This window comes from Oncorhynchus gorbuscha, linkage group LG13 (assembly GCF_021184085.1).
Source record: "Oncorhynchus gorbuscha isolate QuinsamMale2020 ecotype Even-year linkage group LG13, OgorEven_v1.0, whole genome shotgun sequence".
In the NCBI taxonomy this organism is placed as follows: Eukaryota; Metazoa; Chordata; class Actinopteri; order Salmoniformes; family Salmonidae; genus Oncorhynchus; species Oncorhynchus gorbuscha.
Genome location: NC_060185.1, coordinates 80,101,533 through 80,124,026, shown reverse-complemented (window position 1 = coordinate 80,124,026; position 22,494 = coordinate 80,101,533). Strand labels below are relative to the sequence as shown.

General features: G+C 41.8%; 2 protein-coding genes across 5 annotated transcripts; both read right to left on the bottom strand.

Annotated features, from left to right (window-relative positions):
- Positions 1-45: 45 nt before the first annotated feature.
- timm8a (translocase of inner mitochondrial membrane 8 homolog A (yeast)) lies at positions 46-1,406 on the bottom strand. The gene is made up of 2 exons (XM_046295891.1): positions 1,170-1,406; positions 46-777 (listed from the first exon to the last, which is right to left on the bottom strand). The coding sequence occupies exons 1-2, from the start codon at positions 1,284-1,286 to the stop codon at positions 616-618; spliced, it is 279 nt and encodes a 92-aa protein (XP_046151847.1). The 5' UTR covers positions 1,287-1,406; the 3' UTR covers positions 46-615.
- Positions 1,407-1,945: 539 nt separating this feature from the next.
- btk (Bruton agammaglobulinemia tyrosine kinase) lies at positions 1,946-22,442 on the bottom strand. Of its 4 annotated transcripts, none has more exons than XM_046295878.1 (19): positions 22,289-22,442; positions 15,170-15,237; positions 14,579-14,737; positions 13,804-13,908; positions 12,779-12,860; positions 12,451-12,579; positions 11,884-11,942; positions 11,573-11,760; positions 8,714-8,776; positions 8,247-8,301; positions 7,893-7,969; positions 5,662-5,789; positions 5,301-5,375; positions 4,833-5,004; positions 3,876-4,095; positions 3,175-3,239; positions 2,891-3,009; positions 2,509-2,666; positions 1,946-2,289 (listed from the first exon to the last, which is right to left on the bottom strand). In XM_046295878.1, the coding sequence occupies exons 3-19, from the start codon at positions 14,717-14,719 to the stop codon at positions 2,218-2,220; spliced, it is 1,908 nt and encodes a 635-aa protein (XP_046151834.1). In that variant the 5' UTR covers positions 14,720-14,737; positions 15,170-15,237; positions 22,289-22,442; the 3' UTR covers positions 1,946-2,217. The 4 variants fall into 4 exon arrangements, with proteins under 4 accessions (XP_046151834.1, XP_046151838.1, XP_046151835.1 ...); XM_046295882.1 differs by having other exon boundaries at positions 1,946-2,286; XM_046295879.1 differs by lacking the exon at positions 22,289-22,442 and adding an exon at positions 19,027-19,114.
- Positions 22,443-22,494: the final 52 nt, after the last annotated feature.

The following is a 22,494-nucleotide window of genomic DNA, read 5'->3' as shown; positions in this document are numbered from 1 at the left end:
ATACTTGGACCACACTGTATTCAAAATGCCAATGATGACAAAGCAGGCAATAAGATTTGTTTATTGCATATATACAATGGAACACTTGTTTCAGCCATAGATCGTGCCCTTTTCCCAACAAGACATTGTTCGCACTCTGACTTGGTATTGAATGCAGTGAGTTTTTGTGGCTTTCCGACGCAATGTCAAATTGAATGTCCCAGATTTTTGGCTCTTTGTTTCTGCCCCAGGACAACCTCTACAGCTGGGTAAGCTTGTTTTAAAAGCATACTAATGTTCTCCCATCTCAGTTTTCATGATATGATTGACATGCAACAGGCTCATTCAATTTACTACACAGTTTCAGAATCACCAACAATATGAAGATATTAGCTAGCTACCAACCAGAATTGTTACTACTGCACTTAATCTCATGTCCCACTAGGTGAGAGAGGACTTGGCTAGGTGACGTGATACAAGGTGCAAAAACGAGGCACTTATCAAAACGACTTTCTTCCCCACCTGGTTACTGGACAGTGTTCTCATTGCACCATATAGAAAGCTGGCATTGCTGTAAAACAACTTGATTGGCTGTTCAGCGCCTTGTCAGTCTATCCAGTGGAGGATGTTGCTAGACTATTCAGACATGGATTCTGAGAAGGAGCCCTTACTCCTCTGTGTTTGTTCGAGTCTGTTCAGGATGAATTGGCTTGTGTCAATGAAGCGCTCTACACAGTTCACAAAGCAGATCTCTGTCCGGGAGTCCAGCTTGGGCCCAGGTTTGTCCATGCATTTCTCCTGTAAGGAACCAGAGTAGACGGGTGCTCAATCATTGGCTGGATCACATGCCATTGCATGGAGTGGAAGACATTGCATCGTGCATGAGTAATTTGTTCACATCTAAAACACTATTTTAGGCGAGTACCCTACAGGTGGTTGATTGTGTAGGAGCTTAATTCAGGAGCCTAGTTATTGTAGCTAGTTAGCTTAATGCAGCAAACGTTTGCATTGAGCCACAAATACTGGCATTACAAGTTAGATAGTACAATAAAGAAGCATACATGTCCAATGATTCACTGGCAAACTATGTACATTTTTATGCATTCATGTACTTGATCGCCAGATGTTCAAGTAGCTAGCTACAGTAGTTCACCTAGCTAGCAAGTTGTCATTGCAGAAGCGTTTCTTACCCAACACACTTCAGTCATCTGATGGACCAACTGCTGAAACCTTTGTTTTTGGGACTCGATTTCGATGAATTGCTGAAGCTGAGGGTCTGCTGTGGCTCCTTGGTTTTCCATGTTCATGCGCAAATCGCTTATAAATTAGACAGAAATGTACAATTATTTGATAATTGTAAACGATTGACTGCAGTTCCTGACCTTCACGTGTGTGAATCGGCTTGCGCATCACAGGAAACGGAAGAGTGCTGGACCAATCAGAAAGTGCGCCACTAAGAACAGTCAATTCCATTGGATGTGGGGACATGCTAGTCACCAAAACATTTTGTTATCAAGCTTTATCGACTTGATCCATATTGTCATTATATGCAATATGTTTATCTTAAGATACTGAGGCTCAGACGCTGCAAGGTAGGCTGCTGCTCTTTCTCAATCATTTAATGAAAGAACATAGCTACATTTTCAGTTGATAAAGGGTGTTTCTTCTTACTATACATTTCAGTGGCTAGACATAGAAAAGAAACAAGAAATCTTACAGAAACAGATTGGCCTCTCGTATGTATGTATGTATGTATGTATGTATGTATGTATGTATGTATGTATGTATGTATGTATGTATGTATGTATGTATGTATGTATGTATGTATGTATGTATGTATGTATGTATGTATGTATGTATGTATTATTGAATGCAGTTCACCAATGATAGTAATAAAATAAAACATGCAAAATAAATAAGGAAAAACTTTTCATATCTAGCATGTTCTCAATAACCAACCGATACATTCATCAAATAATATTTTATTTCACTACTGGAGTTCATCATGGGTGTCCCATGTTCAACCATATAGCATCTCTCAGCGCTCCCATAGGATGGCTGATCCTTCTTTAACAGTTTTATCTACTTCTCCTAAAGCAGGTTCCTCAATGGCCGATGCACAGAATGAATGAGGCCCTGAGGGGATGAAGTCTTGAGTCTGCTCTGCATGAGGAAGTGTATCTGCCAGAGGGATGAGTCTGCGAACTGTGTTTCAATCTCAGAATGTGGTGGTTGGATCTACTGGAGCTCATAGAGCAAGTCCTGAACAGTCACCGACAGCTCCTGAAAGGTGGGTCTCTCGTCCGCCTTCTGCCAGTCAATTCAAGAGGAGGGACAAGACATGAAGGTGAGGCAAACTGTTTTAGATTAGAAGCTGTCAAGCTGACATGTCCATTCTACTGACATTTATCTTTGACACTTTTTTGACAGTTTTGCAAACTTGGTTTGACAGTGACCATGAAATTTATCAAGACAGAATATAGAGATCTGGGACCAGGCATTATGCTGGCTACTTTATACTGTACGTACATCCAGCCAACAGCTGGTCATGATGGTGTAGACTCTGTCGTTGGCCAACTGGGGGCGATAGAGGCGATGGCCTCGGGACACCTGTTCCACTATCTCATTGTTGTTTAACCGTTCGTAGGGAAGCCTCCCTAAGGTGTAGACCTCCCACATTAAGACCCCTATGGAGAGCAAGGTAACCTTGTCAATATTTATTAAATGATCAGCAGTAATGTAATGATCAGTTAGTGAATTAAAGGCTAAATAGCTGTAACCTGTTCCCAGATCTGTTCGCTCTCGCCAACTCATATGGTCATTGGTGTGACAACAACCATACCGAGTTGACAAGACCGCTCAAACAGACCTGGGACCTGGATCTGAGCTAAGATAGGAGGCCTATACAAACCATAAGCCCAGATGTCTGACTTGCTGCTGAATTTACAGTAGAGCAGGACCTCAGGAGGAGACCAGCGCACTGGGAACTTGGAGCCTGCAGAGCTGGTGTACTCATCATCCAGGACATACCTGACATGACAGGGAGAGTTGTCAACTTGTCAAGAAAGTAGCAAAAATTACATAATATTGCTGTAAGAATCAACTGTAGATTTGATTTATTTGTCAGGTATTTCTGCAGTGTGTGCTTATTTGTAAAAGCTGCCAGATTCAAGTACAACAATCACAGTCGTTTACCTCGACAGTCCAAAGTCAGTGACTTTAATGGTCCCATTGGTATCTACCAAGCAGTTTCTTGCAGCCTGAGAAATAGAACAGAGTATGTGTTATTTGGGCCCAGTATTGTTTAGTATAGGATAGTAGTAGTATCATGTCAGGATCAGACCTGCTGTGTCTTTCAAATACGTGAACTGCGCTTGATTTAGTTTGAACAATCAGTGTAATAGTCCCAAAACGGAGTCAGTGGAATAGTCCCAAAAGGGGAAATGGCAAAACCCAAGCTATTTGACTTATAAGTATGTGATGGAAATGTTTATCATGTGAAGAGACAGCCTTGAAAATGTTAATCTTGTCTTAGTGTCGTAAATAATCCTTGGTTCCTGCCTGTGCTTGGTAAAGATATGAGCGGAGGGGCGACATGACCTCCTCCTTAGGACCATCTGGCAGAATGCCCAGAATATGTTCTATAAGTTAAGATGGGTGACGGTGCCAGACACATGCCGGAACCAATCCTATGAACGAAACCTATGCAATGTGTCTGGAACCAGTATATAAGGCTCTAACAGGACTGCCCCAGGTAGAGCTCCTGATCGACATGTGTACTTGGTGCATTGAGTTGGTTGGAACCTCTCCAGCGCGCTGATAATAAACAATGTATCATTTAAGATTGACTTCGAGTGTCCCTCTGTAGAATTTCCACAACAATTATAATATCTTACCAGGTCTCTGTGGATGTACTGCTGAGCCTCCAGGTAGGCCATGCCCTCTGTGACGTCTTTACACATTTCCAGGAGCTGGATGGGGGATGGATGCTGCTTCAGCCCTTCCCGCAGATAGCTGAGTAGGCAGCCGTTGGAGAGGAACTCTGTGACAATGTAGATGGGCCTTTGTTTGGTGCACACGCCGTACAGCTGAACCAAGTTCTCGTGGCGGAGCTTCCTAGTTCAATCGAAAAGAGACAAGATTAAGCATGTGTTGTAGGCCTATGTAGGTTAAATTGAGCAACACTATTGTCTAAGAACTTTCAATAAATTCCCTGGTTTTTCCAAAATCCCATTTGGAGGATTCCCAGAATCAGGAAGGAATAAGCAGGAAATCCAGAATCCTCCAATCAGGGTTTTTGGAAAAACAGGGAATTTATTGAAAGTTCACAGAATTTTACAATTCGACTGCCCCATAAGAGGAGAATTTCAGCAGGGGACAAGGTAGAGCTGTTACCATATATGCCTCTAAATACTGTACCTCTTGTCCACAGGAGTTAGCTGGCATCTTAATTGGGGAGGACAGCCTCATGGTAATGACTGGAGCGGAATTAGTGGAATACTATCAAATACATAAAAAACATGGTTTCCATGTGTTTGATGCCATTCCATTAACGCCGTGCCAGCCATTCTCCCCTCAGCAGCCTCCAAAGCTCTGGATATATCTCTACCTATGGATCTATTCCCTATGGCTCTAGTCCCTATTGCTCTAGTTACCTAGTCACTTTACCTCTACCTATATGAATGTGACAAATACGATTTGATTTGATTTACATCAGCACAAGTGCCTTAGGTGTAGCAGGTATGGTAGTAGGAGATAGGGATTGAATTGAAATTGAGCATTCATGTAATACATTTGACCCCATAGTCCACTGACTGCAGCCATCTGAGATTTTAAAAAAGAGCTTTGCTTACATCATGACTTTGGCCTCCTCTATGAAGTCGTCTTCAGACATGGAGCCCTCCTTGATCATCTTGATGGCCACGTCATGCTGGCCCTGCCACTTTCCATACTTCACCACTCCAAACTGCCCGTTGCCCAGCTCCTTGATGAAGGTGAGGTGGCGTGGGTCAATCTCCCATACCCCTGGAGGACAAAACAACAAATTGAAGGAACACAATGTTTACTCATGTTAGCAATCAAGCCACAGATAGCATTTCTCAAAGTCAGTCATAAGGGTTTCTGTTACTGCACTATTCTGGTCCCATATTGTATGTGCCACGACCAACTATTCTATTGTTGTCAAGTGGTACAGCTACATATCTTCAGCCTGACAACACAGACAGAGAGGAGTTGCCCAGAACACAAACAGACCGGACCACCAGGCTACAGTGTATACATAATACTCTCTCAATAGAAATGTATTGAAAGAACACACTCACCATAACCAAGCCCTGCTGTGGAAGGGGCATTTTTTGCACGACTTGACACAATGTATTTCAGCCTGCTGACCATACCTGGAATGGGACATGATGGACAATATATCGTAAGTGCTGTATTTCATCATGATGAACCTGTACTGTTACACAGATGCATATGAAGTGATGTGTTGGTGTAGGGTTGCACATTTCCGGCTAGTTTCCCAAAATGTCCTGGTTTTCCAGAAATCTCGATTGGAAAATTCCTGGAATCAGGAGGGAATAAGAAGGAAATCTAGAACCCTCCAACCAGGATTTCTGGAAAACCTGGGAATTTTAGGAAAGTTACTGGAATTTTGAAAACCTTAGTTGGGGTTAGTTGTACCTGCTGCATTGTGCTGGTGGTAGTTAATGAGGTCTGGGATGCTGCTGAAATTGTGCTTCTCTGCCAAGTAGAACTGGCCTTGTTGGGTGGTGCAGATGTTGTAGTGTCTGCAGTTACCTGCAGTCTCCCTAATGGGAAGAGTGAGTAGTGTTTGGTTTGGTTTGAGTTAGGAGTGTTATGTTTGGTGTGAGTGAGGAGAGTTACTAGGTTGTGTTAATTTAGATAGGAATTTAAAGGGACACAACACTCCAAAATCAAACTTTGTCAGATGCTTTTAGACCTCAAAAGTAGCCTAATTCCATTGAATCTACATCCCACGCCCTTAGTTGTGTAGATCTAGTTATATGCCTCAACCCCAAATGAATGTAAAAGATAAGCACTGCACACCTAGAAATTACATCTTATCTCTTTTGTAAAAAAATGTTATTGTGGTGTATAGCTGGATCTTTAATATTGGAGTGTAATGTCCCTTTAATAGTTTTGTTTCTTTTCATGAGCTGTGAATCTGAAAGTAACAACAAGATGCTCTGTTCACACATTGATTGCATCCAAAATGGCACCCTATTCCCTATATCTTGCAAATTCAAACCTGGACCTCGAAGCTAGTTCCACTGCTTTAAAAAAAATGATTCCCCATAAATCGGGGATTGATTTAGACCTGGGACCAATGACTGAACTTTACTCAACCTTCTAGAGTTTTCCCCTTTCGTTAACACGATCAACATTTTGCTCTACTGTGAGAATTGTGCTCAAATCAATGTAATATTAGCCACTTCAATGTCACATACGCAAACAAAATGAACTATGCAAGACTTAACTAACTGTTTTAGAGATTTTCTTGTAGGCAGAACGCCTTGTAGGCAGAGCGCATTGGTGTAGAATTCAATTGCATTGACAGACACAACTCAGGCCTGTATTCTACACAGACCACTGCACCATAACCAATCAGAGCTGAAGTAGGCCTATAAGCAAATAGCCATTGCCATATGGATCTATGCCATTCACTTTGAACTGGACTGTGTTTACAGTGTGAGCAGTCAAGAGAAGATGCGCTTGTTTTGAGATCAACGCGAGAGCTGCATGTAGCCACCTGTGCACATTTGTTAATATTCTTTGCTAGTAAGTGAGTTATTAGCCCAGTTATAGCTAATTTCTCCTCAACAATGGGGGAGTGGCTGCTTCCTACATGAGCACAAAATGTGTGCATTTCTAGCCATCTTTGAAAAGCAAGTCAGGTCAATAGCTTTTTTATGTCTTAAAGGGTCTGTGTTGTATTTTGAGACAGGCTTGAATAAGCTATGTAGCCAATAGGTTGATGGTAGCATAATTTGTCTGATTCTCTGTAATAATGGTATGTGAATAATGAATAATGAATGCTATTTTGTACAGTGGTTTCTTGCATCAAACAACACACCCTTTTTCATCGCCTGTTTGAAGGACATTACATTTACATTTAAGTCATTAAACAGGATAATGTCAAGTTTTTTCATTGAACACAACACATTGCTGTTACTGTAGACTGAGTAACAGAACCGATATTTCATGTTCAGATGTTATGGGATGCATTTTTCTTCATGTTTTTTTTTTAAATAGTAGGCCACTCTGGTAGGCCTACATTATGATCAAATAGCCACAGTAACCTACTTGGCCACAGTGAAAACTATAACTTAAAGCGGGAACAGCCTCAGTGTTCACAGCCTCTGTGCTCACAGTAAATTACATTTGCTCAGTGCCAAACATTTTTTGAGGGAACATTGCCTGGGACACCAACAGTTTCAGGTAGAACATTTGAATACTCCTGCCATATATAGTGTGGTACTTTTGACCCAAGCCCTTTGAAAGGTTGTGCAGAAAGAATAATCCTGGTTTTGCATGGAGACATTTACATCTCTCTTCCTCTGTAGGCGGCTGTTTTTGCTTTCAATATCTACTGCTGAGCAGTTCTTCTTTTGACTTTCCATTTATGGGCTGTGTTTGACATTGCATCCAATTCCTATGTAGTGCACTACGTTAGACCAGAGCCATATGGTCAAAAGTAGTGCACTACATAGAGAATTGTGTACCATTTTGGACTCATTCACGGTTTTGACTAGTGGATAGGCCTACTCACAGGATGCGTCCCAAATAGCACCCCCTGGGCTCTGGTCAAAAGTATTGGACCATAAAGGGTTGCCATTTGGGATGCAGGCACAGTTAGCCATGCCCCATCTGTCTGCCCTCAATAAACTCACCCGCCCTTGGTGAACACAGAAACGGTGTACTTCCCAGCTTTGCTTGAGTCACGTACTAAGAAACCACCATCTTTGTTCTGGGAAAAAATAAAAAACAACAACCTCAATAGCAGAGGTACATACAAAGCAGAGGCAGTATTGCTTTGTGAGTATCCCATAGCAATGTTCTGTCATTCTAAGCTATTTGACAGATGATGGTGCCCATAGCTAAAATTGGTGTCCATAGCTAATGCTATAACGACCACAATGGAAATAACTGATATTTTAAATGCAGCACTTGTGCAAAGGAGAGGAACAGTTGTATGTCAACTGATACTGTATGTTACAGATGTTTTGTTTTCTCATTGAGATTACCTCTGTCTTCAACAGATTCTCTGCCTGGCTACGGTTCATGCTCTTGCAGTACCAGCTGGGAAAAAGAAAAGGTGAAATGAGCATGTTATAAACCACTATGGTTAAACTGACCTCATAGCAACGGGTATTAAAGCAGGTCACTTGAGGCAGTATTCTGCTGAATCGTGTTAATTAGGCACTAAACGGAAGAAAACGGATTGAAACAGGGAGGGACTACCTTGATTCATCCAATAAGAAATGCACATTTTCGCATCCAGTTGCAAAACATTTTGAAACGTTTTCTGTTGCGTGCCCCACTGAACACGGCCCTGCTGGGATTTAATGTGTTCGGAAGGTGTGGTGACTTGGTACCTCATTATTTTTGGTTCCCACAGGATTAGAGAGGTGTAGGATTACATCTGAAACCCTATCATTGTAATGCAATGTTTAATAGTCAATGTTTTCTAGCAAGAGAATTCCATACTCACTCAAACTTTTCCAGTTCATTTCCAGCCTCCACAACGTAATTACTGGGAATGTATCCCTCCTTGCTGCAAAGGAAGGCCACACACAATCTCCTGATAAGTCAATGTACATTTAGCATGTTAAAGACACAGGGTGATGTTTTCACGCTGCACAACAGTTCACATCTGTGAAAAACATACCTTAAAACTCAACATTTTAATCTAGCTGTGTGATTCAATTTAACACTTTTCCTCAACAATATGCATGATAAAAATATGATTATTTAACTGAGTTTGGTAATCTCAGCAATGCATAAACACACATTTCTGAAGAAAAGTATCAAATGAAATCACACTGCCAGATTAAAATGAGTTTTACTGTGTTTTGCATCATCACTATTTTGCATCATGAAAATGTTGCCCATAATGTATGAAAGGGATATGATTGTTATTCTTACTGCATGTTAAAACAACACACATATCATGAAAACAGTTTAAATGCACCGGTGACTTTAAGATACCAATGTACCTTAACCTTGGTATACTGATCACCAGTCCTCATCTCTATTCTTGGAAGCATGTCATTGTTTTGTTACAGGGCCAAGGGTCAGTCAGGGCTTTTTTAAACTGTTTTTTTTGTTGATAGGTGTTATGTTTAAAATCGAGGGGCGGCAGACTATGTATTTTCTAAATAACAGCTGGTGCACGATATCTAAGGAAGTCTCAAGGTTTTGCTCGCCTGAGTTAGGGTGGTCTATAGAGTACCTCATGATAAGCTATCCACCGAGAGAGTATTCATCTGTATTTTCCGTAGCTGTATACATACCACCACAGACTGAGGCTGAGTCCGCACTCAATGAGCTGTATTCCGCCATAAGCAAACAGGAAAACGCTCATCCAGAGGCGGCACTCCTAGTGGCCAGGGACTTTAATGCAAGGAAACTTAAATCGGTCTCACAAAATTTCTAGCAGCATTTTAAATGTGCAACAAGAGGGAAAAAACTCTGGAACCTTTACTCCACACACAGAGACGCATACAAAGCTCTCCCTCGCTCTCCATTTGTCAACTCTGACCATAATTCTATCCTCCTCATTCTTGCTTACAAGCAAAAATGAAAGCAGGAAGCACCAGTGACTCGATCAATAAAAAAGTGGTCCGATGAAGCAGATGCTAAACTACAGGACTGTTTTACTATCACAGACTGGAACATGTTCCGGGATTCCTCCGATGGCATTGAGGAGTACACAAAATCAGTCACTGGCTTCATCAATAAGTGTATCGATGACGTCGTCCCCACAATGACCGTACATACCTCAACCAGAAGCCATGGATTACAGGCAACGTCCGCACTGAGCTAAAGGTTTGAGGATCCGCTTTCAAGGAGCGGGACTCTAACATGGAAGCTTATAAGAAATCCCGCTATGCCCTCCGACGAACCATCAAACAGGCAAAGCGTCAACACAGGACTAAGATCGAATCTTACTACACCAGCTCTGGCACTTGTCGGATGTGGCAGGGCTTGCAAACCATTACAGACTAGAAAGGGAAGCACAGCTGGGTGAAGGGTCGGTGAGGGCTTTTTTAATGTGTTTTTCTTGTGCTTTCTTGTTGATAGGTGTTATGTTTTAGAAGTGTTCTTCCAGCAAACACACAGCCCAGCAGGTAACATACAACATCATAATGGTATCATTTCCAGGTTGTAAACTGGTTACATTTGACTGGTTGCTAAAATACTTGTTCCTTTAAAAACAGTGTACAACCTGAACAACTTCAGATAATATTGTCATAATGATTGCAACCAAGTTTTGCCCACTGGGAGGCGAGTGCACAAAACATTAAAAACATCTGCTCTTTCTAGGTGAAAGATATGATCCCTTAATGATGTCACTTGTTAAATCCACTTCAATCAGTGTAGATGAAGGGAGGAGACAGGTTAAAGAAGGATGCTTAAGCCTTGAGACAATGGATTGTGTGTGTGTCATTCAGAGGGTGAATAGGCAAGACAAAAGATTTAAGTGCCTTTGAACGAGGTATGGTAGTAGGTGCCAGGCGCACCGATTTGTGTCAAGAACTGCAACACTGCTGGGTTTTTCACACTCAACAGTTTGTCATGTGTATCAAGAATTACCCATCACCCAAAGGACATCCAGCCAACTTGACACAACTGTTGTTGTGTAGAGCATGTAGAGTCCCATGCCCAGACAAATTAAGGCTGTTCTGAGAGCAAAAGGTGGGCGGTGCAACTCAATATTAGGAAGGTGTTCCTAATGTTTGCTATACTCAGTGTATGTCAATCACTAGCAGTTACTCAATTAGCCCATGTCAGCTAAAAAAATGAAAAATATTGGTAAATTAGTCTAGTTAGTCTAGCCAGCTACCTCCAGGGGCCCCCATTGATTTTGTTAGTCACTCTCACTCAGATATCATATTAGCATGGCGTAAGTCAAGGAAAAATGTGTAGAATTGCAGGAAATTAGCTTTAAAACTGCAACACTTTCTCCCCACCCCATGGCAAAATGTGTAGAATTGCAGGGAATATACTGTAAAACTGCAAAAAACATTGTTCTGTAAAGCAAAACGATTTGTTACCCTTCTTTTAATAAAATACCTTTTCTGGTAACAGATCCCTCTGTATATATTAAATGTGAGTTCATGTGTAGTGGCTAATTGTATATCTAATAGGCTATGTGTTTGTAGATGGGCTGAGGTGAATGAAGCTACAGTGATAATGGCTGTGGCCATTTTTGCTTCTTTTTGCTGTTCTCCAAATAACATTTTAAAATGAGCATAAATTATATAGATATGCAGAAAATGAGCTTCAACTTTCTTAAACAACCCTTCCTCCACCTGTCTCTTCTCGATTTCCTCTCTGCCTCTCTCACCCGTATTTGTCCCTGGCCCTCCACCAGTTGGAGTCAGACATCTCCAGAATGATGTACTCCTCATCCTTCCTCAGCTCCAGATCCTGGGGCGTGGAGGGTGTGTACTCATACTCAGCGACCACCGTCATGCCTGTGGTGAGCGCAGGCTCCTCGGGAGGCTGCGGAGGTAAAGGCCTCAAATGTTTCTCCTGAAAAATGGGATGGGAGACAACATTGATAAAGATGGGTGATGCTGTATATCCTTCCTGTATCAATCAGAAGTAGAGATACAGTAACTGAACACAAGAGTGGCGAGAACATGTAAGACAGACCTCTTCTGGCGTCGGTGGAAGGGGTTTTCTGGATTGCCTCCGAGACCCCTTTGAAACCCCTATAAGGGAAAGGGGGTGCTTCATGTTTTGTTCTCTGTGACTACAATTTATGCTTCTCTGCCGTTACCTATAATACTTATTTCCTCAGTTACTTGTTATCACTTCAAGCCTGCAGGTACAAGTTGTAAATGGTTATATATGTATGTATCTCTATGTATCAACATTTATACTGATACAAAATGGCTGGTATTAGTCTGGGGTATTATGAGATGATTATAAGACATCATAGATGCGTTATAAAGACATCATACATGCATTATTTACATTTACATTTACATTTAAGACATCATCATCATATCATACACATCTTTCAATGCATCAGAGTCATATATTGAGGTATATCTGAATATATGGTTCTGCGATGCATTATAACAGCATCATAGTGCATTATAACTGCAAGCTTTAAGTAAAATGTTCCCATTTACTTCCTAATTACATAAGCTGGTAGAGAACACATACTCTTTTTACTGCCAGTTTTATTGATGGCTTTCCCACCACATTACTGACCTACATTCTTGTTCTCCAGCACCCTGCAGCCCATGGCTTGTTTGACTTCCTGCTGGCAGCACTGCCACATGCCGTCCATCCAGAAGCATGGATGGTACTTCTGCATCAGGTCCTTGTTGAAACGCACCACTTAACATGGCGGCACAGAATATGGGACGACATTTACATTGGATCAACACTGGCAATTTGCATAGACACCTAGATCTGACTAAACAATGGGGCTGGTATTATGGGCTGTAAGGAAATGTTTACGGTATCTCATGTCTCCCTTTGTCTATTCTTCGTCCGACACTTTAGTGTTAGGTGTACAATAATGCTGCATACTGACCATGCTTCAGCTTGTGGAGCCACTGCTTTCGGACCTCGTCGCTCTTGGCGAATATGTAAAGTGGGCCCTCATCGTAGATTATCTGTGGTAAATGGGGGATAGAGAGAAACAGCTGTTTCTTCAGTTGGTGAAGGGTAGTACCAGGTCAGGCCGTACACATGAAAGCAATACAATAGTGTAGAAGTATCTATTCTATCACAACAATAGGGACACAAACACTGTTTTCTGAACCTGCTCTCAGATCTGTTTGTGCTATATAGCAAGCAATGACCATAGGTTACTGCTTTGGAGATAAATAAATGCCTGCTACATTAGGTTAGCTTATTGTGCTTCTTAGCCTTGCTGCCACCCATCCCACAAACTCCTAATTTAGGGGTATGCAAATATATTGGGTATTTCCTGTGTCTTTATAGAGGCTGTAATATCATTTGCTGCTTAGTCACCATGTCTACTGTGGTGACACCTGCACTGTTGCTGAAACCCTCAGTTCAGCTCGGTCTCCACTGTCAAGAGAGTTGTTTTCACTTCTTCTTATTGACTTTCAGCGTGTTAACCATTTCTGCACTGCTGGGTAAATTAGTTTCTCTGTTGAGGTAGATTGATTTTCAGCATGTTAACCATCTCTGCACTGCTGGGTAAATTCGTTTCTCTTAGGTAGATGCAGTATATCCCTTTTCACCTCAAAGCTACCTGAATAGTCTCTATGGGCTTTCCATCCTGCATGATTTTAGCCCAGGGCTAACTGGACCCTCAACTAAGACTGAGCAAAGTAAATGCCTGGAGAATAGTGTCAGAGAGTTAAAGGAAGCACAACGCTTCATTAAACATCTACAGTATCTAGAGGTCATCTGATGTCACTCAACTGGAGCAACAATGATGGAGTGCATTCTCTTTTTACTGCCACACAGAATTATTGTAACAGGACACGAGAAGAAGAGCGAGTGAACTAAAACATCCACAGGTCTGAGATCTGTTGTTGTGTTAATCTCATTGGTCTCACTGATCTAGGACCAGCAGTAGCTCACCTGGAACGGGTACTGGCGCTCCGCGGGGGCACTGGGCTCCGGCTGTACTGTCCCCACACACTTGATCTTATCGATGCCCACGGTGCCTTTCAACCCCTTCTTTTTCTGCACAGAGGATTAAAGGATTACAGTAAGTGGGGGAACGGCAGGACTACTAAGCCCAGACCTATTGAGATGACCAACAATACAGGTACTGCAGTATATTTGTGGGAGCATAGCGTAGTATGATAAAATTGTTATAGTGTGAAACTACACTTGGGTTATGGTCAATGTTTATAATGATAACATAAGCCAGCAGCATACCACCCTGCATACCACTGCTGGCTTGCTTCTGAAGCTAAGCAGGGTTGGTCCAGGTCAGTTCCTGGATGGGAGACCAGATGCTGCTGGAAGTGGTGTTGGAGGGCCAGTAGAAGGCTCTCTTTCCTCTGGTCTAAAACTGCCCTGTGTAGGGTGCCGTCTTTCGGATGGGACGTTAAATGGGTGTCCTGACTCTCTGAGGTCATTAAAGATCCCATGACACTTATTGTAATAGTAGGGTGTTAACCCTGGCTAAATTCCCAATTTGGCCCTCAAACCATCACGGTCACCTAATAATCCCCAGTTTACAATTGGCTCATTCATCCCCTGTAACTATTCCCCAGGTCGTTGCTGCAAATGAGAACGTGTTCTCAGTCAACTTACCTGGTAAAATAACAGATAAATAAAATTAAAAATACAGTACATTAACCTGGTCCCAGATCAGCACAAACAGATCCAGGCTACGAGTACATACCCCTTTGTCCAGATCATAGTCGTAGTAGGCGATCTTGTCCTGCGTGAGGATGAACAGCCTCTCTTTGAAGTTTAAAGGGGAGGTCTTCTTCTTCTGCTGGGAGCGTTTTATGAAGATCTCTTCCAGGAGATTGTCTGACATGGTCTGATCAGATGTTACCTGGAGAAAAGGCAGGTCAACTTAACAGCTACAGTCAGAGATGGAAGAAGGTATAAAATGTTTTGGTCCCATGCATTCAAGGCCTAATGGGGGATAAAGAGACCAGCAGCTTCAACAACATCAAGTGCTGTAGCAAACCTTGCTAGTGACCGTAGCTACTGGAGGAAATGTGTAGTTGACTGTTCTCCATTGGATAAATCATGAACAACATCATTTGATTAATGGTGTACTGTACAGGTATTTACCCAAAACTCAGCTTATCACAAGTTTCCACAGTGCTTAACAGAGTAGGGTAACATTTCCCTCTAGACACTGCCCTAAGGTCAGTTTTACATTGTCATCCCTCATGGTTAAGGTTAGGATTTTGGGAAGGTATATCTATAAGACTATAAGACCAACTTCCCCCAGGTTCTTATACGACTAACTACTTACCTACTCTTCATGAACTCTGTGCTTTGTCACTACAGCATTGATCTAAAGCATAGATCTACAGCATAGATCTGAAAGCAGATAGAAACAGATGTGATCCGGAGCAGATATCAGTGTGTATATATTAACCTCTGGTTTGCATGAGCGCTCCTGCCAATGTTTCCTCCTTCGTTGTGGCACAACTGTTTCCTTTACCCACATCTTCCTGCTTCTCTACAGATGTAGGATCTTAATTTGATCCAGTTTGCTACAGCAGGAATGTAATACTGCAGCAACAGGAAATATGAATTATTATGTAGATTATAAATAATGGACATTTTTGTAGGAGTTGATACATTGAAAATCAAGTCTGAAATTTCAAAGCGGAACCTCAACATTTTTTAAATGTCCTCCATTGCAGTAAAGTTCTCCAGCAACAGTGTGATCAAATTAATATCCTACATCTGTAAGATGGTGCCAGAGAAGATGGCTGACAATTTACTTGTTCCTATCCAATTGCGTTTTTGTTTGTTTCTTTGCATTGTTTGTAACTTATTGTTTTACTTATTTTGTACATAATGTTGCTGCTACCGTCTCTTATGACCGAAAATAACTTCTGGACATCAGAACAGCTATTACTCATCATGATCTGGCATAATCCTTTTTTTCCTTTAACGACAAGCACGACGTGAATGATATGCTGCTTTACTGGGACCAGGCCCAGATCCCCGTCATTTGCACCTTCTGAAAATTCATAGGCGATCAAATAAACCCGCACTGCCTTCCATTCTGCTAGCAAACGCTCAATCTTTGGAAAATAAAATCGATGACCTACGCGGAAGATTAAACTACAAACGGGACATTAAAAACTGTAATATCCTATGCTTCACGGAGTTGTGGCTGAACGATGACATTGTCAACATACAGCTGGCTGGTTATACGCTGTATCAGCAGGATAGAACAGCGGCGTCTCGTAAGACGGGGTGGCAGACTATGTCTTTTGTATATAACAGCTGGTGCACGATATCTAAGGAAGTCTCAAGGTTTTGCTTGCCTGAGTTAGTGTGGTCTACAGCTTATCATGAGGTACTCTATCTACCGAGAGAGTTTACGTCTAAATACCAACACAGACCGATGCTGGCACTAAGACCGCACCAAATGAGCTCTATTCTGCCATAAGCAAACAGGAAAACGCTGATCCAGAGGTGGCGCTCCTAGTGGCAGGTACTTTAATGCAAGCAAACTTAAATCGGTCACACAAAATTTCTATCAGCATGTTAAATGTGCAAACAGAAGTAAAAAACTCTGGACCACCTTTACTCCACACACAGAGACACATACAAAGTTCTCCACCACCCTCCATTTGGCAAATCTGACGATAATTATATCCTTCTGATTCCTGCTTACAAGCTGAAATTAAAGCAGGAAGCAACAGTGACTCGATCAATAAAAAAGTGGTACAGGACTCTTTTGCTGGCACAGACTGGAAAATGTTCCGGGATACCTCCAATTGCATTGAGGAGTACACAAAATCAGTCATTGGCTTCATCAATAAGTGCATCGATGACGTTGTCCCCACAATGACCGTACATACATACCCCAACCAGAAGCCATGGATATCACCAACAATAACAAGACAGCCTATAGGGAGGAGGTCAGAGACCTGGTCGTGTGGTGCCAGGACAACAACAACCTCTTCCTCAACATGATCAAGACAAAGGAGATGATTGTGGACTACAGGAAAAAGAGGACAGAGCACGCCCCAAATCTCATCGACGGCGCTATAGTTGAGCAGGTTGAGAGCTTGGTGTTCACATCACCAACAAATTAACATGGTCCAAGCACACCAATACAGTCGTGAAGAGGGCACGACAAAACCTATCCCCCCCCAGGAGACTGAAAAGATTTGGCATGGGTCCTCAGGTCCTCAAAAGGTTCTACAGCTGCACCATCGAGAGCATCCTGACCGGTTGCATCACCACCTGGTATGGCAACTGCTCGGCCTCCGACCGCAAGGCACTACAGAGGGTAGTGTGTACTGCCCAGTACATCACTGGGGCAAAGCTTCCTGCCTTCCAGGACCTTTATACAAGGCGGTGTCAGAGGAAGGCTCTAAAAATTGTCCAAGACTCCAGCCACCCAAGTCATAGACTGTTCTCTTTGCTACCGCACGGCAAGCGGTACCGTAGCACCAAGTCTAGGTCCAAGAGGCTTCTAAACAGCTTCTTCCCCCAAGCCATAAGACCACTGAACATTAATCAAATGGTTACCCAGACTTTTGCATTGCACCCTCCCCCCTTTTTTACACCGCTGCTACTCTCTTTTGTTATCATCTATGCATAGTCACTCTAATAACTCTACCTACATGTACATATTACCTCAATTACCTCAACTAACTGGTGCCCCTGCACATTGACTCTGTACCGGTACCCCCCTGTATATCGCTGAAGTTGGAGACTTTTATCTCCCTCACCAACTTCAAACATCAGCTAGCTGAGCAGCTAACCGATCGCTGCAGCTGTACATAATCTATTGGTAAATAGCACACCCATTTTCACCTACCTCATCCCCACAGTTTTTATTTATTTACTGTTCTGCTCTTTTGCACACAAATATCTCTACCTGTACATGATCATTTATCACTCCAGTGTTAATCTGCAATATTGTAATTATTCGCCTACCTCCTCATGCCTTTTGCACACATTGTATATAGACTCCCCTTTTTTCTCTGTGTTATTGACTGGTTAATTGTTTACTCCATGTGTAACTCTGTGTTGTCTGTTCACACTGCTATGCTTTATCTTGGCCAGGTCGCAGTTGCAAATGAGAACCTGTTCTCAACTAGCCTACCTGGATAAATAAAGGTGAAATAAAAAATAAAAAATAAAAAATTGTCTCGCTATTATTAATTTACTGCTGCTCTTTATTTACCTTTAGGTACTTTTATTTCTTATTCTTATTTGTATTGCATTGTTGGTTAGGGGCTCATAAGTAAGCATTTCACTGTAAGATCTATACCTGTTATATTCGGCGCATGTGACATTTTATTTTATTTGTATGTTCCATAACACATTGACCCTCTCTTTTCCCCATACGATGAAGGCAGGACATTATCAGCTACCCCTCGCAAACCTTTCCCCACCTACAATCGTTGCCAATGCTTATGCTCTCATGTCTGATATTGTTAAAGGGAAAGTTCACTACGGATTTGGGTTCATTGACTTACAGCTTAGCGTTAATATTGCTTAGCGCAAAATAATGTGTATCTCTGTTGGCATGCTGGCATACACTATCCCTTTTATTTGATGAATGTCCACAAACTCTATTTTTGGTAATGCAGTTCTATTGAAGTGACAATACTTTGTTGAACTCGTAAAATATGGGGAGAAATAGGTCCCTATTGTAGGAAACATAAGACACAGAGACAAAAGGATTCCTATGCTCTTTGTATCTACCACTCATTGCACCTTGCTGGGTTGGTCAACCACACCACTGTCAGCCTTCCACACAAAACAAGGCCTCTATTGATTCATTCCAGCATCAGACGGAAGGAAAGCAAGTTTGACAAATAGACAGATAGCGTCAGATATTTGTTAATTATCTGGGGATCAGGATAATGGCTCCACTATGGACACTGGTGTGGTGATGTCACCTCAGCTGATACCACAGGCCACAAATGTACAGAGTATGATCATCTGATAACATAAAGCATGAAAATGCCATTGTTCACCATGCAGAAGAGCTGGGTCCAAATTCATACATATGTCAAATACTTTGTATTTGAAGTACTCTAGATTTACTGGTATCTTGGCGCTCAAATAGGAATACTTCAACGTCACAGACATGTAACGACAGAACGTTTCTCACCAACTCCAACTCACCCATGTTCCTTATACCGTAGATATATTCAAAAGAGCTTAATCGTTAAGGTTCCTCTGCATGCTATCTCCATGATACAAGTTTACTCAGCTCAGCTCAGACTATTTTAAACACCCTCCTTCTCACTTCCTGATTGCATCTGCTGCTGATACCCCCTCTCTTTTCACACTACAAGATAGTAGACACATCCGACTAGCCATGAGTGTAATGTTTTTTTTTCACACTAGCTAGATGATTTTGATACTATGCAGTATGTCAACAACAGTATTATAATTTTGTGTAATGTTATGTTACAAATAATCCTCTTTGACACATAATCAAACCCCTTGCCTCTGCTGCAAGCTCATACTGTGCAGTCCACACAATATTTCAAACAGGTTGTTTACATGCAGATATAAGCCTTGGGTAAAACACTGACCTAAAGCTTCTAGGTAGAGCAAGTATAAATGTATCTCTTTAGTGGCTGCAGCTGTTCTATCAATTGTAATATCTTGTATTACAACAGTCGTGTTTAGCCTGTCAGCCACACAAGTGCTAGGTTTTTTTCTAAACAGCTTGAGTCACTTGGGCTGACACAGTAGAATTTATAGGGAAGTTGCAACAGTGATGCACTGCAATGCTAAATAAAAAGAGACAATGTTGGAAAGTATCAGTGGCGCCACTGTGGTTCAACTGGTTACTGTTACATCCCCTCTTCCTCTCTTGACACTGTCATAACACTACTAACACATAGTATAATACATACTACTAACAACATACCACCAAATTATTTATTTGTTTGATACAAGCCTCAATGTGGGATAAACAAAGGATGAGGATGTGTCTCTTAAATCGACTAACCAATGGTGAAGAGGAATACAGACTTTATGCACAGTAACATACATGGGTTCAGTATCATTTTATGGAGTACTTTGTCTTCTTTTCAATGACACACTCCCTTCCAATGAAAGTGTTGGTTTGTTGATAACAGGAACCTTGCAACAAATGCTCTCTGGACGTTTCCTGTCTGATAAGTGTGTGTGTCTTTACATGGAGAGTTTACTTTTGTGGTGACACACAGACACACTCAGTCACAGTAACACACATACACACTCAGTCACAGTAACACACATACACACTCAGTCACAGTAACACACATACACACTCAGTCACAGTAACACACGTACACACTCAGTCACAGTAACACACATACACACTCAGTCGCAGTAACACACATACACACTCAGTCGCAGTAACACACATAAACACTCAGTCGCAGTAACACACATAAACACTCAGTCGCAGTAACACACGTACACACTCAGTCGCAGTAACACACATACACACTCAGTCGCAGTAACACACATACACACTCAGTCGCAGTAACACACATACACACTCAGTCGCAGTAACACACATACACACTCAGTCGCAGTAACACACATACACACTCAGTCGCAGTAACACACATACACACTCAGTCGCAGTAACACACATACACACTCAGTCGCAGTAACACACATACACACTCAGTCGCAGTAACACACATACACACTCAGTCTCAGTAACACACATACACACTCAGTCGCAGTAACACACATACACACTCAGTCACCGTAACACACATACACACTCAGTCACCGTAACACACATACACACTCAGTGTGTGTCTGACCACAATAGGAAACTCTCCATGTGAAGATATTTAGGCAGAAGGGTTCCTCACATCCTCAGATAATACAAACAGGCCAAAACATACAAACAGATCTTGGTTTTACAAACCCTACTTTCTTCCTTAATGTAACATACCAGCTACTAAAAGAAATGGGTCAAGAAGACGTACTGCATAGCGGGGTGACTGTTCTTTGTAGAAGCGAAGGCAGCTTTCGGCTTGCAATTTCTTTGCATCAATGTTTCAGGGATATTGCTGAAATTGCACAGACCAACATACACTGGGTGCACAAAACATTAAGAACACGTTCCTAATATTGAGCCTCAATTCGTCGGGGCAAGGTGTAGAAAGTGTTCCACAGGGATGCTGGCCCATGTTGACTCCACTACTTCCCACAGTTGTCTCATGTTGGCTGAATGTCCTTTGGGTGGTGGACCATTCTTGATACACACGGGAAACTGTTGAGCGGCAAAAACCCAGCAACATTGCAGTTCTCGACACACACAAACGGGTGTGCCTGACCGTACCAAGTTCAAAGGCAGTTAAATATTTTGTCTTGCCCATTACCCTGTGAATACCACACAGACACAATCCATGTCTCAATTGTCTTAAGGCTTAAAAATCCTTCTTTAACCGGTCTCCTCCCTTCATCTACACTGATTAAAGTGGATTTAACAAGTGACATCATAGCTTTTCCCTGGAATCACCTGGTCAGTCTGTCATGGAAAGATCAAGTGTTCCTTGTGTTTTGTACACTGTGTATGTTATCAAATTAATATTAAGTCATTCATGTTTAATATCCAGCTCCAAAACTCTCCACTGTGAAATGTAAACATAAGAGCATGGACAGTGGACACGTAACAACAAAGTTTAAGAATGAACATGATAGAGTTTGTTTTCTATTTCCAATCACTCCACTGCTATCCAAAGTGCATTGTAACTCATTCATTGACAAAATATTATACATTAAGGGCAATGTCTTTAATATGAAGAAGGGATAAAAAGTACTGACTACATGTTCTTTGATATGCATGTGGGCATCATCCACCCTCCAACATACAATGTGTTCAAGACAGGCCTGGACAATGAATGAACATCTAATAGAGATACTGAGGAATGATACATGAATGATATGCTGTAGTTTGTTTGGACATTTTCCATCACTTTTCATGAACATGCAATTTGATTTGTTCATTTGGAAGTTCCAGAAACGTCAAGCTTGCTTCAATGTTGGAGCTCCCGATGTCCTCCCAATGTAATGGTAGCTTACTATCATTCATGATTTACATGATGAAACCTCATCAAAAGAGACCAAATTGATGACTTTTAATTCATTCTTAGATATCATGTAGTGGTAATGTCAACCTTCTGACTTACCTTTTAATATAGCAATTTAAACCTTTATTTACCCAGGTAAGTCTTTCAGAACAAACTCTCTTCTACAATGACCATCTGGTTCTCTCTCAGTTAACGAGGACCTGCATACTCAATAGAAGCCTATTTTTCAATGTAACGCATACAGTAATACATAGCCTGCATGTAACCTACAGAGCTTTCGTCTTTCCCAGCAGATGGACCCCTACCATTTAGTTAGCAAATACCTAATCACTTACCTTAACTCTGACACTCAGCAACGCCTATAGACAGACCACTGTCTGCAGACTGTGTGTGATGTGGAGGGTTGACATGGACAAAGACCTCTGCTATGGCTGCTCTTATTCCATGTACTAACAGTGTGTGGCAGCAGGAGACTAAACCCCACCCTTTCAGAGGAATTGACTTCACGCAGTTCCCTTTTTGCTTCCTGCTCATTTTTATA

What these genes read in the sequence shown, in the direction of transcription:
- timm8a (XM_046295891.1), bottom strand. Translation starts at nt 1,286, where the DNA reads ATGAACATGGAAAACCAAGGAGCCACAGCAGACCCTCAGCTTCAGCAA. An exon ending in AGATGACTGAAGTGTGTTGG is followed by an intron (nt 778 to 1,169) that starts GTAAGAAACGCT and finishes GGTTCCTTACAG; the next exon opens with GAGAAATGCATGGACAAACC.
- btk (XM_046295878.1), bottom strand. Translation starts at nt 14,719, where the DNA reads ATGTCAGACAATCTCCTGGAAGAGATCTTCATAAAACGCTCCCAGCAG. An exon ending in AATGAACTGGAAAAGTTTGA is followed by an intron (nt 8,302 to 8,713) that starts GTGAGTATGGAA and finishes TCTTTTTCCCAG; the next exon opens with CTGGTACTGCAAGAGCATGA. An exon ending in TGACCAGCTGTTGGCTGGAT is followed by an intron (nt 2,290 to 2,508) that starts GTACGTACAGTA and finishes ATTGACTGGCAG; the next exon opens with AAGGCGGACGAGAGACCCAC.